We start from the raw sequence: 14,439 nt of genomic DNA on the forward strand, positions 1-14,439 counted from the left end.
TTCTCACCCTCTACCTGTATCCAACTCTATATATTTCCCTTTTACTCTCTTTCCCTCCCTCTCTTATTGGAATCCCTCCCATGTTTCTGACTCCCTAACATTATATAATTATACATCAATCTTGAGACATGTAATCTGCTTGAAGGGTAGACCAAGTTTAGTGGAAACCATTGAAAGGTGAATACTATATTTTCCGACATTGACTTAACACAATTTATGAGACATTATTAGTAGTATCGGAAATTCATGTCAATATTTTATTTGATTTATTTGGTTCCTCGAGCAAAGTTTCAGGTCAATCTTTTTCTAATTAACTTTGAGCTCTTAATTTTTATTCAAAACATTGATTGACTTTTTAGCTTTGAGTTGGACTTTGACTTGTCAACCTGACCTAATTTCAGGTTTAGGTTTAGGTTTTTGCTAAAAAAAGACCGATATCGGATCGTGGCGCTGCAGAGTTACTACCTCATTAGTTCATGATGTTCTAGGTGCACTCTATGTGGAATTCTTGAAGGGAGGATATTAAGTATTAAAATTATATAATCTTTTCTGTATATAGACCATAACCTACACACTCAACCTGAATTATTTTACTGCAGTGCATAGACTTGATAATTTATAAACCCTGCCATTATTTTATTGTATTGTAACATGATAATTGATATATTGTAGAGTTGGTCTCTTGTAGCCAGCAAACGTATTTTCTAGGCAGAAGATAGTCTCACGATGAGAAGCCATATTCGAAGTTTCCTGACTGCCTCTCCCGCCATTGAAGCGACTGGAGAATGGTTAAGCGCATCAAACCGAGGAAGAACAGGTAAACCCAAGTCGATCAAATCTATTTTTTCTTCTTTTTCCATCGCTAAATTTTGCTTCTTTTTCAAGCTCCCAAACGGGTTTTTGAGATGGGTAAACCCAGAGAGATTAAGAAATCCGTGGACCCTCTTTTTATATTGTCTATAATCTCCGCAAAAGATTGGTTTTCAAATCTGAACAAAGAGTTTCGGCGTTGTGAGATGAGCTCTCAATCTGCTGTGAGAATCTTGCAGCGTTCGGAGTGTGCAGGGTCTTCACTTAAGCTGTATCTCTGGATTTGCAACTCAGATCAAAGATTAGCCCAAGAGCTAGCTGTTAAAAGGGCATTGTCTGATGTTTTGAAGAGAAGAGGGCCGGCTGTGCTGTCTGTTGAGTTCTTGAACGAGATCAAAAGTTCTGGCTGTCAGATTACAGAGGATCTACTATGTCTCTTGATCCAAAGTTGGGGTTTTTTGGGTTTATTCAAGTATATATCAGAGGTTTTTAGTCAGATATCTTACCTTGGGTTGAAGCCCACTACTCGAATCTACAACTCTGTCATAGATTCCCTAGTAAAGTCCAATTCTCTTGACTTGGCTTATCTTAGATTTCAGCAAATGCTATCAGATAACTGCAAACCAGACCGGTTCACTTACAATTTTCTAATCCATGGGGTGTGTAAATTAGGCATTGTTGATGAAGCTAAGCGCCTACTCAATCAGATGGAGTCTGCCGGATTCCGACCCAATGTATTTACTTATACGATGTTAGTCGATGGGTTTTGTAATGCCAAGAGGATTGATGAGGCCTTTGAAATTCTTTTGGCAATGAAGAAGAGGAATATTCTTCCAAGTGAAGCTACTTACAGATCTTTAGTTCACGGCGCGTTTCGAAGTCTCGAACCCGAAAAAGCTTACATTGTCCTGAATGGCGTCTTAGATCGAGATCCAATCCTCTGCAAACAGATTTGTGATGCTGTGTTGTACTGTCTTTGCAAGAACAACATGTCAACGCATGTCAATGAATTCCTGAGTAAGCTAAGCAGAAGAGGTTATGTCCCTGACACTGTGTCATTCAGTATGATCATGGGTTGTTTGGTGAAAGACTTTGAAGCTACTGAGTGTTGTAAAGTTTTTGATGATTTTGTTCTGCGGGGAGGGAAACCTAAGTTTGATACATATATTATGATCATCTCTGCTCTATGTAATGAAGGTAGAGCTGATATTTGTAGAAAATATGCTGCCCTGGTATTCTCAGGTGGACTTGTCTGCAATGAAATATCTTATAACATGTTGTTAGACTGTTTTTGCAAAGCCAGAATGATGGAGATGGCTATGGATATGTTCTCTGAGATGATGAACAAGGGTCTACCTCCTAACATAGTGACTTTTAACACACTAATCAGTGGCTTCTCCAAGGTTGGAGATGTTAAAAGGTCAAGGGAACTCTTAGAAATGCTCTTGCAACATGGATTGAAACCTGATATTTTCACTTTTTGCTCTATAATAGACGGTCTCTGCCGTTCACATCAAGTAGAAGATGCACTTAAGTGTTATGAAGAGATGAATGAATGGTATGTCAACCCTGACTCTATGGTATATAATATATTATTACGGTGTCTTTGTAGTACTGGGCTAATTGGAAAGTCTATGAATTTGCTTTTGAAAATGAGGGCAGATAACATCTATCCAGATATCTACTCTTTCAATGCCCTAATCTCAGGGCTTTGCAGGATGAAAAAGTTTGAGGAAGCTCGGATTATCTATAATTCAATGTTGAGACTTGGTATAACCCCAGATAGTTGTACGAATCATGCTTTCGAACAAGCTTCATTTTGAGAGGGGTAAAATTGCGCGGCAAAATGAGCTCTTTGGTATCGGAAGCTTATGGAAGCAACCCAGAATTGGGTTAAAATCGTTGATTAGTTGATTCATAAATTTGGATGCTTCGAGGAAGCCCAAGATTTGAGCAGATTGTAAAATATTTGAGGAAATTTCATTAACATGACCAGTAGCTTGCCATTGTATGGTTTGGGGAGGATCCGCAGGAATATGTGTAGCAGAAAGTGCTTCTGCTTATGGTCAAGTGCGAATACAATCATTTGCATTACTCTTAGACATCTGAAATTAAAGAGGGGCTATAATCTTTAATGTCTGATCCATCGCATATCTTGCGCAATTACGATCCAACTCATTCCATTCCTCTGGAATTACTCCACTTGGTATGTCTTTCCATTGTTGCTTTGATTGCTCGGATTATCCTCAAGATTATCACTTATTCATAGGATATTTTAATATATTCTCTTTTGTTTCCAAAATCCAGTGGCAAGGTAACCGAATCCCTTTGACTCAGAAGTTTCTTCTTTCATATGAAGAATGAAAGAGATTCAGGTGATTTTCCATATTTTTCTCTATCTATTCAGATTATATGCGAAGGTGTTAAAATATCACCTATATAACCATCATTTTAGTTTTCACATCTCTCAATGACTCTTATACTCAGTCAATCAAAATGAGAGCCAAAAATTTTGGACTGTATTTCCTCAAATTTTCTGATTAATGCATGGTGACGATTCAATAATTGATTTTGGTATTTTACTTATTCAATAATACTTATATACCTGTTTTTTTTATTATCAGTTAGAAACTGTCTGTACCATTGGGAAGATGTATGTACTAACGCACATCCCAGTTAGGCGTCTTTGTTTCTTTTTTTGAATTTTTTATTCAGTATCGCAGAAATATAACAATTTCTACTTATAGCCACTAACACTTTTAGAACAAGGAGACGTGGATTGGGACAACGGTGGTATCACTCCATTCATTATTTTGATGATGTGCGTTGCTTTAAAAATGGTTCTAATTTGCGTAATTTTCGTGTTCTAAAATACTTATCCTGGTTCAATTTTATGAGAAGACGTCCTATAGATAAGTTACTTCTGTTTTCTCAATGTCGCAAGGCTTGCTTCTCTTCTAACTAGCCGGCCTCTCATATTCCTTTATGCATTTTCTCTTCTTTTCACTTGTTGTCGTCCATTATAATATTCACAGTTTCAAAGTTGGTTGGCTATTTGGGCCATATGGAATTTTCGATCTTGGTTTTTTTATCGTTTAGTTTGTCTCATAAAAATTCAGAGATCAATAATAATTATTATAAATATCAAACCTTTTTACTACGTATTGATCATGACTACATTGTAGCAAATTTCAATACCTCCCAGTTATATTTGCAATGCATTTCAGGAAACAACTCAGTTGTAAGTAACCTTTGTGGTTGTGGACCCCTACTGTTTTTAAATTAAAATGCTTGAAATGATTAGCCAGTATTTATGGTTAACTGATCACCAATATCTCTAAATAACATAATAGCTGTTTACCTGATTATCAAATCATAGAGTAAAGAGAAGAGAGAACATTTTTCCCTATTTAAAAAAAAAATACTTAAAAGTTTCTTGATAGAATATAATGATATAAGGAAAAAATATCCATTTGTATTTAGAAGAACATGATTACTAATGATTAGATTATAATATGTCTTTGAAAATTCGAAAAATGGAGAAATAATAGGGTCTGATAAAAATTTTTGTACCAAAATTTAATAAAAATTATAAAATATTTTTTATTACTAAAATAAAAAGTTCAGCAAGTAGTGACTTCAATATTTCATCTTAATTGAACTCAAAATTGATTATTTTATAAATTTCCAAAACTGATAACTAGCAATCTAGATTTTGTGCGTTCATAATTAAACCAATGGAAAATATATTAAAACTCATTCTCAAATATCTTAATTAGATGCACCAAATTAAGTGTTTCATATCAAATGAATTTTAAATTTGTGGACGTTGATAATTTTGTTGCAGCAAGAATTTTTTCCATTTAGACAGAGATATTTACAATATTTATGCACTTTTTTCCTATCATTATGTTTATTAGAATACTTCACATGCTGAATGAAAAATGGTAACAATTGGGGAGTCATTGACTTGTAATAACTAATGATTGAACTATGAGGGGATGTGAAAGTTATATTTTAAAAAAAATTCTTTGAAATAATATGGATATTACACTATATACTAAATATATATAGTCATATTTAAAGAATAATGACAAGGGATATGGACACACCTATTTATACATGTTCATGATAATCCCTAATCCTAACAAGGACACCCTCTTTTTTCCGAATCCCCCTACTGCACTTTTTCCTATTAATTGTTTTGATCATAAATTTCGTTGTAAGAGACTGGGTTCAGAAAATACCCCCATCTCCTAATAAACCTTCAATATATGCCCTTATGGAAGGAATCCTTATTCTTAATTTCAAATGATGAAGACTTTTCTAAATTGATCGATATGTATTCGTGGATGGTTTTATTCCCAACTTTTGACAAGGCTGATACATGTCATAGTTGTGTAAGTGATCGATAGACTTAAGGCACCAAATACATATTGTAGATGGATGGTTGTGTTTTAACAATGACAAAGAGAGCTTAATCAATATATTCCAAAAATTCTTAGTTTGGACACAACATCAAGTTTGCAAAAATGATTAAATGATAAAATGGGATCGCTTACCCTTGTCATAAGAGGAGCTAGTTAAGGAAGATGATGCAATGAAGTACTTGACCAATACAGTGGATACATTAGAAAATAGATTTTTTAGATGATGCCTTAAATTAAATGCTTCTAGGATAATCAATTAGGGTTTGATAGCTGACCATACCTAAACTCATTCCAATGGTGTCTCATGGATGAGGAATTAATTACAAACCTTGTGTAATTGCTAAATAAATCTAATAACTCGTCGGCTCTAAAAAACACCAAAATAAATAGTATGTAAGATATCTTCCTAATATCAAATCTCAAAATGAACTAATTTTGGAATGAGTATGGTCAACTATCAAACCCTAATCGATCATCCTAGATACATTAAAATTTTCTGATGTAGCCTTCTCAAAATGAACCGATTCACATAAATGATGAACATAAATGTGTCATTCCATTAACATTAATAAGTATAACGCCATATCAAATCAAGTCTTGTTGAACAAATGGCAAATGGCAATTTTGGATGGACAGATTGGGACTAAACAGCCATTTGTTCAGTCCTTTGTCCATGCCATTTCATTTAATACAGGTTGTCATCTATCACTAATTCATCATCATCAGTATTCTATCATCAGTCCCATTCTGGCATTTGTCGGTCATGAAAATTGGAACATGTGCTAAAATTCTGAGAGAGAGAGAGGAGAGAGAGAGAGAGAGGAGTCATTGATGACCCGTCTCCCCCCACGATGATAATCATCCTTGTCGTCCAGGATCATCATCCCTGTCATTCGTAGTCGTTGTCCCTCTCATCGTTGGTGGTTGTCATCCCCATCGTCGATGGTCATTGTCCCCGTCATTCACAGTGATCGTTCACGGATGTCGTCCCTGTCTATAATTGTAGCATGACTCATCTCCATCTAAGAAGGTACTCATTTCATTTTCCAAATATTTATCCACATCTCCAACATCTGAAACATCATCAGTCATACTCCGTCACCCATGACGTCATTCCCATTATACCGTACGTCATTCCCGTTATCCGTGACGTCATCTCCATCGTTCCAATGGATGACGGGTGACGAGATTGGGGAGAACAGATAACGGTCCGTCATCCGTTAACAAGCTTAAATATTCGAAGCGAAGAACAGGGAGTGGACTTCTTCTCAACGAGGGAGGGAAGTCAAACCGAAAGGGGAGCACTGCCGCGCCGATCGGATCGCGAAGATTTTGGAGTTTCTTCTTTGATTTCCTCGCTTTCGATCTTCAGAAATTTGTTCCAGGTAAGGGAATTGAAGTCCCTCTTTCGTATTGCGCTGTTTTATGCTGCTTCTGAGTGAATTTCGGTCGAAGGATTCAGTGCATGGAGCTCGGGGCTCCGGAGCCGTTAGCTGCTTCGGAAATTCATGGATTCCACACTACCGCTGGTAAGATGGAGCGGTTCGGTTGAGTTCTCTTGGGTTTATGAGAATTCCGTTTCTTTGTTCTGATGAAATGATTCTGTTTTTCTTTCTATCTCGTGTCTGGTTTTTAGTCCTAGTTTTAGTTTTAGCTCCGATTTCGAATGATCGTGCTCAATGATCTTCGTTTCTCAGAGTTTGATGGCCTTACTAGTGGCTGCCGATGGCATCTGTAGGAGCTCCCATCGTGTTTGTAATTGTCATTGCTGGGGTTAACTTTACGACTCATAATTCTCATTCACTGGCAGTCCAAATTTATGGAATTTCCCAACCCCAAGAGTGCTTTCGGCATCCGATTTTTACCTATATTTGATGCGAACAATTCAAAGAAATCTGAATGGAATTTATTGGGTGTATGCTGATGGCTGGAAACTCTTAATGATGATCATTTTGTCAATTAATTTATTAAAGAAACATATTTTAATTATTTGGATATTGAATTTATTTGGTGCATGCTGATGTCCTTGGTCACTCACAGATTTGGATATTGGGAGGCTTTTTGATGATGCATCAAATAGATGGCTCCGGCCAAATGAAATCCATGCACTGTTGTCGAATTATAACCTCCTGAAGATTCAGCCTCAACCAGTTCGGAATCCAGAAAGTACGTGTTTAAATTGCAGCATTATTCTTAGTGCGCTTCAAATATTTTTGATTTTGGTTCCTCATGGTTTTCCCAGTTTTGTACTGCGTTCGAGTTTTACATCTTCCCATGTGTGATTTCATCTTGACCGTTATATTTTTACTCAAACTTCTTGAAGATAATGTTAAAGGTTGTTCGCTTTCATAGATATCAATATCCTAATAGTATCAGTCTATTGATGTGGAAAGAGGCCATAACGAGAAAGATTCCAACAGATGTTGTTCTATAATTCATATCTCTTAAGAATAATAAGAAATGAAAACAATCTTTCTGCCCTGATTGTATATGGCACCAGAAGCATCTAAATTTTAGTATCCTGTGTATGTTACAATTGAAAGCATATTTTTATACCGAATGACTTTTATACCAAAGACCTCCAACCTCCTTGCCAAACACTTCTCCATAAAGATCGCAAACTCCAACATCAAGATCAACCGCACAAACTCAGTGTCATAGCTTTTGAGCTTGCTTAATAGACACACCATGTGAAGAACAACCATTCATATAGAAAACAGATTATCTTGCTTGCAGTACCACCTTTTTTATCTTGTTTCAACAATGGCTTTAGGAAGAAAAACCATCTTGCATTTCTGAAGTTCTCCATCAGAATACTCTCTAACAGGTGGCTGCACAGTCTTTGCACCAGCTTTACTTGTCTCTGCATATACTTGCGGATAAATTGAGACTTTTTTACCCTTGGGCAGCTTGTCATCTCTCTCTTCAGAACTCTAAACATGTTTCATAGTTGTATTATTAATTGAAATCTTTGGTGAAAAGGAACCCCTCGAGATTCTCATATCATGCTAGTGTTAAGATTTTCTCTTTGATATGTTAACAAGCATTGTTGCATGTGCCCTCCACCTCATCCAGGAAAACTCCATGCTTTAGATATGTTATTGGTTTCTCATTATGTTAAGACACTGAATAGATCTTAACGATTTCCGAGAATGTGATGAACTAACTCAAAATTGGAAGTAACTAGTATGAATCTGAGTAGTCCACGGTAAGAATCAGTATGACTCAATACACTCGATTGTTCAAGGTATTAAAGAGAGAGGAAAGGATAAAAAATAGAATAAACTGTCGTCGTGGTGTCGGGGACGCTGGCGGCCGGATCGGACGACGACAGCACGGCGAGGAGAATCTCTTGGCGCTCTTCCAAGAAGTTCTTCCAAATCTTCATACCCTCTTCTATGCCTCCTCTTCTTTATATAGCCTCCTCCTGCCGCACCATTCCCATGCTTTTATTCAAATGTTTCCATGTGCCGGATCAATCCGCACGTGTGCGGTTAGCTATCCTCCTCTTGGTTTGATACATTCTCGGTAGAGGCTTATCACATTAGGAAATCATCATGGCTCAGCCTCCATGTGCATAGGACTAATCAACGTCACTTGTTTCTGCTGCGTACTGCAGTGCATGTGTAAAAAATTTATATTCTCTTTCTTCTCCATTTCTTATAGGGTAGGTCACCATGAACTCCACATTTAAGACCTGTCCTGATCCAAGTAATGCCTTACCTGTCCAAGCCCAATTATTCCTGTCAGGACAACCTGGTATAGGTGGAAAAATGAGAAGTTAAGTCCCGGAGCGGGAATGGGATAGTTGTTGAGTGCGTTAATATTTTTTGAACTTCTTGAGAGGACATGCTCCCATGTGAGCACGTGGTCTCAGACCAGACACTTTTATCTAATTCTTCTGCCTCATTGTTTGATCTTATTCAGTTCCTGTTCTTAGGGTTCCATCATTTTACATATATCCACTACTTGTCAGACTCTGAGCATCCACAATAACACTGAGCATCATTTTAAGACCTTACCGTACTAATACCTGATGTGGTGTGTGTCAAAAGCATCTGCACCGCTATTTGGGAAGAGGAGGGGATTAATCACCCGGCACCCTCTTCTCCACAGCCGCCAGTATGGACTTCCGAAAGATTTGTGAAGTTGAAGTCTGATTGCCAGTATGGTCTTCTCCACAGCCGTCATGCATAGAAGGGGGGTCATACCATCATGACTGAGGCTTGAATCACTTGGGTTTGCCAGTGGCCAAGACCCAATTGGCTCTAGGGTTGACTGTGGCTCAGGCTTGACAACCCCTAAGGTCCAAGTAGTCCTGGCACTGCTCGGCAATCTCAGTCAGCCAGGTGTCATGTCTGTTAATGGCCTCCTTCAATTGGGGAGTACTGCTCTTAGTGGTCATCATTGTTGAGCAGTCATGACTGTTGACAACCTGCAGGTGTGGTCCTTAGTGGCTTTTTGTCTGAAGGTAGCTCCAGGCTTTGTCATCCTTTCTCTGCCTGTTGCTCTTTTCTAGTCTAGGCAGGCCATTGGAATTGGAGAAAAAAACTTTGTGATTTTTTATTTCTATTTTTTGGTGGTCAACATCTTGATGCTCTATAAAATTTTTACTTCTTTGCTGGATGGGATACAGTAATGCACGCAACAAGCTAGCTGATGTAGCCCATAAGCCCATTTTCTAATGCCCAATAGCAGCTGGTGGCCCAAGAAGAAGTTCATTCTAAAAGCTGACATGATCTGCAGAAAAGTACCTAGAGCTCCACAAAAATCCTTAGACAGAGGAGGTTCGGACATTAATGGGTGTGGAGATTCAGGAGCGAAAGAAGTGGAGATGTGTGGTGGCAGAGGAGGATAGGAAGGAGGAAATGGATTGGAGACAAAGATCCCGACAGCTATGGCTAAAGGAGGGGAATGCAAACACGAGGTTTTTCCACCTTGCAGCAAATGGCTGACGTAGAGTGAATCGGATATTATCAGTGCAGGTCGGATTGCAAAGGGTTACAGGGACACAGGCAGTGGGTCGAGCAATGGCGGAGCACTTTCGTTTGATGTCACGGCGGGGGGGTCGGAACAGTTGGCGGTGGACAGGACAAGGGGCATCTCAGTTAATGCAAGGGCAGAGAGATGGTCTGGTGCGGCCTTTTGATATGGAGGAGGTTCGGGCAGCTATGGCAGGGCTGAATGGCGAAGGCGCCCCAGGACCGGATGGCATACCGGTGTTTTTCTACAAGGAGTTCTGGAGTGAGGTTAAAGATGATGTGTTTGCCACATTGGGGGAGCTCAGGAACCCTCAAGCTAATATGGAAAGGATAAACAAATCCTTCTTATTCTTACTACCGAAGCGACAAGGAGCAGAGAATGTAGGCGATTACCGGCCCATATCGTTATCCAACTCCATATATCATATTGTGGCAAAGGTACTGGCTAATCGATTACAAGGGGTACTTGGGGACTTGGTTGGGCCATTCCAGTCTGCTTTTGTTCTGGGGAGACAGCTTGTTGACTATGCAGTCCTGGCAGGGGAGATTATTGCTTCGTGGAAGAAGAATGGGACCAAGGGGTTCATGTGGAATGTTGATTTTGTGAAGGCATATGATTCTTTGGATTGGCGGTTCCTATGGGCACCGTTACGAAGGAAGGGGTTCCCAGAGGAATGGATCAAATGGGTGAAGCGATGCGTGACGTCTCAGTCATTTGCCGTGTTGGTAAATGGACGCCCAGAAGGGGGGTGGATCAGACCGTAGAGAGGACTCAGACAAGGGTGTCCACAAGCGCCGATGCTTTTTGTTCTGGCAGCTGATGTACTAGCCATAAGTACTTCTTTGGTTTGTGGAAGGGGTTGTATTAAAGGTTTTCAGACGCCGAGCCAGCCATTGGGCATCCCTCTGTTACAATATGCTGATGATACACTGTTCTTCATCGAGGGATCGGTAGAGGAGGCCAAGAATTTGGCGGCACTCTTGCGGGTGTTCGCAGATTGTTCGGGACTGCACATTAACAGAGGAAAATCAGAATTTGTGGGTTTCGGCCTCGCGACGGAGGAGGAGACACAGTGTGCCAGTGCGCTTGAAATGCCGGTGGGTTCACTACCTATGAGATACCTGGGGCTACCCCTGTCTGTTGATAGCCTACAAAAAGCAGACTGGCAACCAGTGGTGGAGAAGGTGGAGAGACGGTTGGAGGGGTGGAAGCAAGGAATCTTGTCGCGAGGGGGGAGACTAGTGCTGCTGCGATCGGTATTATCAGCAATTCCAACGTTTTATCTATCCGTGTTTAAAATCCCGGTGGGTGTTGAGAAACGCCTGAGCGGGATCATGCGGAGATTTTTTTGGAAGGGGGCAAATGCGGGGGAAGGAAGTGTCATGGCGCTGGTTTCATGGAATGACATCTGCATGCCAACTAAAAAGGGGGGACTTGGGGTGCCTGACCTAAATACACTAAATGTGGCATTATTGACGAAATGGGTTAGACGGATTGTGGGACCGGAGGATGATTTGATTAAGGAGGTGGTGAGGGACAGATACGGATCCAATTTAGATTGGGAGAAGTTGATGCGTAATGTGAGAGGGGAGTCGGCTTTGTGGAGAGGGCTGAAGAAGGTATGGCCAGTGGTCAAGGAGTTTTTCCGGGCTCAATTGGGGAATGGCGCCGGCTTCAGGTTTTGGACGGACAATTGGTCGTCGCATGGACGATTCTGTGATCTGTTCCCTTGCCTTTATTCCCTTGCCCGTCACCGGCATGCTTTGGTGGAAGAGTGGTGGGATGGAGTGTGGTGTCCAACTTTTGCGGCCATCTTATCTAGTCAACGGGTGGAGGATTTCTTAAGCCTTCAGCAAACTTTGAGCAATTGGAGGCCGATGGAGGGGACGACAGATGGGTGGGTATGGGCATCGGGTCCGTTCTCCAGCCGAGGTGTTTACCAGATTTTGAGACCACACCACTATGAGGACCCAATCATCTTAAGGGCATGTCGCTCAATCTGGAGGCAAAAGATTCCCTTGAAGGTTAGGGTGTTTGTATGGTTGCTCGCGAAGAAGCGGACAATGACCCGTGTAAGACGGCGAAGGTTCTTTCCGTCTGAATCCTCATTATGCCTTGTGTGTACGGAAGAGGAAGAGGAGTGCGAGCATCTGTTCTTCCATTGTCGGCATTGGTGGGGATATAGGCCGATACGTCTCCAGCTTGTGTTTCAATGACGGGTAAAGCGGTCAAGCTACCTGCACCTGTCTGGTCCGATCGTTTAGCGGCCAGGAGTATTTAGCCTTGCAAGGTGGTCCTTGCTGATTCACACGGGATTCCACGTGCCCCATGCTACTCGGGTCAGAGCATATGCTAGTGATGCTTTCGGCTACTGGACTTTCGCCATCTAGGGTGCAGTATTCAACTGCTTCGCCTAGCAGCACGACGCTTGTATTGCTCTCCCACATTGCTCGGGCGCTATGGGATAGCCAGGGGCTGGCAGAGGTTATGTCGAGCTCGCAGCTATGGGCCACACTGCTGCGGCGCAAGCGGGGGACTGACAAGGAGCGGGGCTGAGATTCGCGGTGCTTTGGGCGATATGGTCTCACCTCAACGAGGTCGTTTTCAAGGGGGCGGCAATGTCGGTGGAAAGGGCAAAAAATGATGTAGAGAGACTGGTTTTTTGTTGGTTTGGTCCTGGATGAGGTGGTGGATAGGGGCGGAAGGATGGGATTATGCTTTTTGGCCTAGACCCGTCCACGTTCATGTGTACGGAGGGTCACCAAGTTGGGTGATCTTCTATATTTATCAAAAAAAAATAAAAATCCTTAGACAGATTTCTGTTTGACAGAGTCCTCAGATAGATTTTTCTCTAACAGAATCCTCTGATAGATTTTTCTCTGACAGGATCCTCTGGCAGATTCTTCCCTGACAGGATCCTCTGACAGATTCTTCCCTGACAGGATCCTCTGATAGATCCTCCAACAGATTCTTCTCTGGCAAAATCCTCTGATAGCTCCTCCGACAGATTCTCCTTCCGGGACAATCTGCAGAATACCTCTGCTCCAGCTTGTCAGAGCTGCAGATCTTCTGTTTTGTCTTATCAGGATCTTCTTGAGCCTCACAAGTGGCTTCTGACAGATTCTACAGGGCCCAGATGCTGCAGAATATCTCTGTTCAAGCTTTTCGGTCTGCTTATCCTCTGTTTTAGCTTGCCAGAGTTGTTTTCTCTTTGTTTTAGCTTGTCAGAGTTGGGCTGTCATTTCTTGGATACTATCACTATGGACGACCCTGCATCTGTTGTGGCCTATATAAGGCGCCCATGTACCCCTGAAGGATTATTATTGAAGTGTATTGTTTTGTTGTAACTCCTGTTTCTCCCCTCTGAGTGTTCTCTTTGCTAGAGAGTTCTTTAGTGCATGTGGATTCGAGCACAACCCCTTGTGGACTCAAGGGTTGGAGAAGCTAGTTCTGTGGATTCAGGACTTTGCTGCTTCAAGTAGAGCAAGGCTTGTGGATTCAAGTCCTGCTCCTACACTGTTCGTGTACTAAGACTGCGTCACTAGCAGCACATAGATTGAATCCCTCTAAGCGTAAGCATGGGTCATCTTCTGGCTATCTACTGCTGAATCTCTTTGATCTTGCATTGATAGCAAGGAATCTGGCCAGATGGCAGAAACAACTTTGGCATGGCATATACCTGTTCAACTTGGCATGCCTGATGGGCATTGGTATACCATGAGAATTTTATAAGTTTCAGACATGGGCCTCCCATGCAGAATGATGGGGGTATCTGGTACCGTCATTATTGGATCTGCCATTGGAGAAAAACTGTTCCAAGTGTCTAATGATTCACTGCGGTTAGAAATATCCTGAGCAGAAATTGAGATTCACCAGGAGTGGGTGAGGAGATGCCAGAGAAAAGGTCAATCATTTGGAAGACACTAACAAGTAGTTGACACTTCATGTGCTAGACATTACAGCTCAAAAGAAGAATGAAGGTGGGCTGCTGACGAATAACCGTTGCTACCAAGAACATGTTTGGATCAAGATCTATTCTCACTATTCACCAAGGGTATTTTTTGGTTTTTATAAGTTGCAACTATCATGTAACCTTTTTCAGGCTAATTTGCCTAATTATGTCCGACCAGGTTTCTTATGAATGTTTTTTGTGCTGCCAGTTTTGGGGAAACCTATTGGCTAATTTTATTTTTCGTGATTTGGAGATGGCTATTTT

At 41.0% G+C, this 14,439-nt stretch overlaps 2 protein-coding genes across 12 annotated transcripts in view; both read left to right on the plus strand.

Moving 5' to 3' along the window:
- The first annotated feature begins 493 nt into the window (after window positions 1–493).
- Window positions 494–3,800, plus strand: PPR40 (pentatricopeptide (PPR) domain protein 40). 7 transcript variants are annotated; one of them, XR_013584715.1, is made up of 4 exons: window positions 494–817; window positions 886–3,016; window positions 3,118–3,185; window positions 3,435–3,800. XR_013584715.1 is itself a non-coding variant. In XM_078590673.1 (2 exons), exons 1-2 carry the CDS (start codon window positions 727–729, stop codon window positions 2,631–2,633), a joined length of 1,839 nt encoding a protein of 612 aa, XP_078446799.1. In that variant the 5' UTR covers window positions 494–726; the 3' UTR covers window positions 2,634–3,800. The 7 variants fall into 7 exon arrangements, 1 of the variants encoding a protein (XP_078446799.1); XR_013584717.1 differs by having other exon boundaries at window positions 3,558–3,800; XR_013584718.1 differs by having other exon boundaries at window positions 3,574–3,800.
- A 2,686-nt stretch (window positions 3,801–6,486) lies between these two features.
- The window catches only part of LOC144715482 (calmodulin-binding transcription activator), a 60,471-nt gene continuing 52,518 nt past the window's right edge, over window positions 6,487–14,439 (plus strand). For 3 of the 5 annotated variants that reach the window (XM_078590408.1, XM_078590411.1, XM_078590410.1), the window contains exons 1-3: window positions 6,487–6,625; window positions 6,703–6,769; window positions 7,281–7,406. In XM_078590408.1, the coding sequence (XP_078446534.1) occupies window positions 6,706–6,769; window positions 7,281–7,406 (190 nt within the window). In that variant the 5' untranslated portion in view covers window positions 6,487–6,625; window positions 6,703–6,705. Of the gene's footprint in view, window positions 6,626–6,695; window positions 6,770–7,280; window positions 7,407–14,439 lie in introns of those variants that run through there. The other 2 variants (XM_078590409.1, XM_078590414.1) reach the window with 2 other exon arrangements.

This window comes from Wolffia australiana, chromosome 19 (genome assembly GCF_029677425.1).
Source record: "Wolffia australiana isolate 7733 chromosome 19, ASM2967742v1".
NCBI lineage: Eukaryota > Viridiplantae > Streptophyta > Magnoliopsida > Alismatales > Araceae > Wolffia > Wolffia australiana.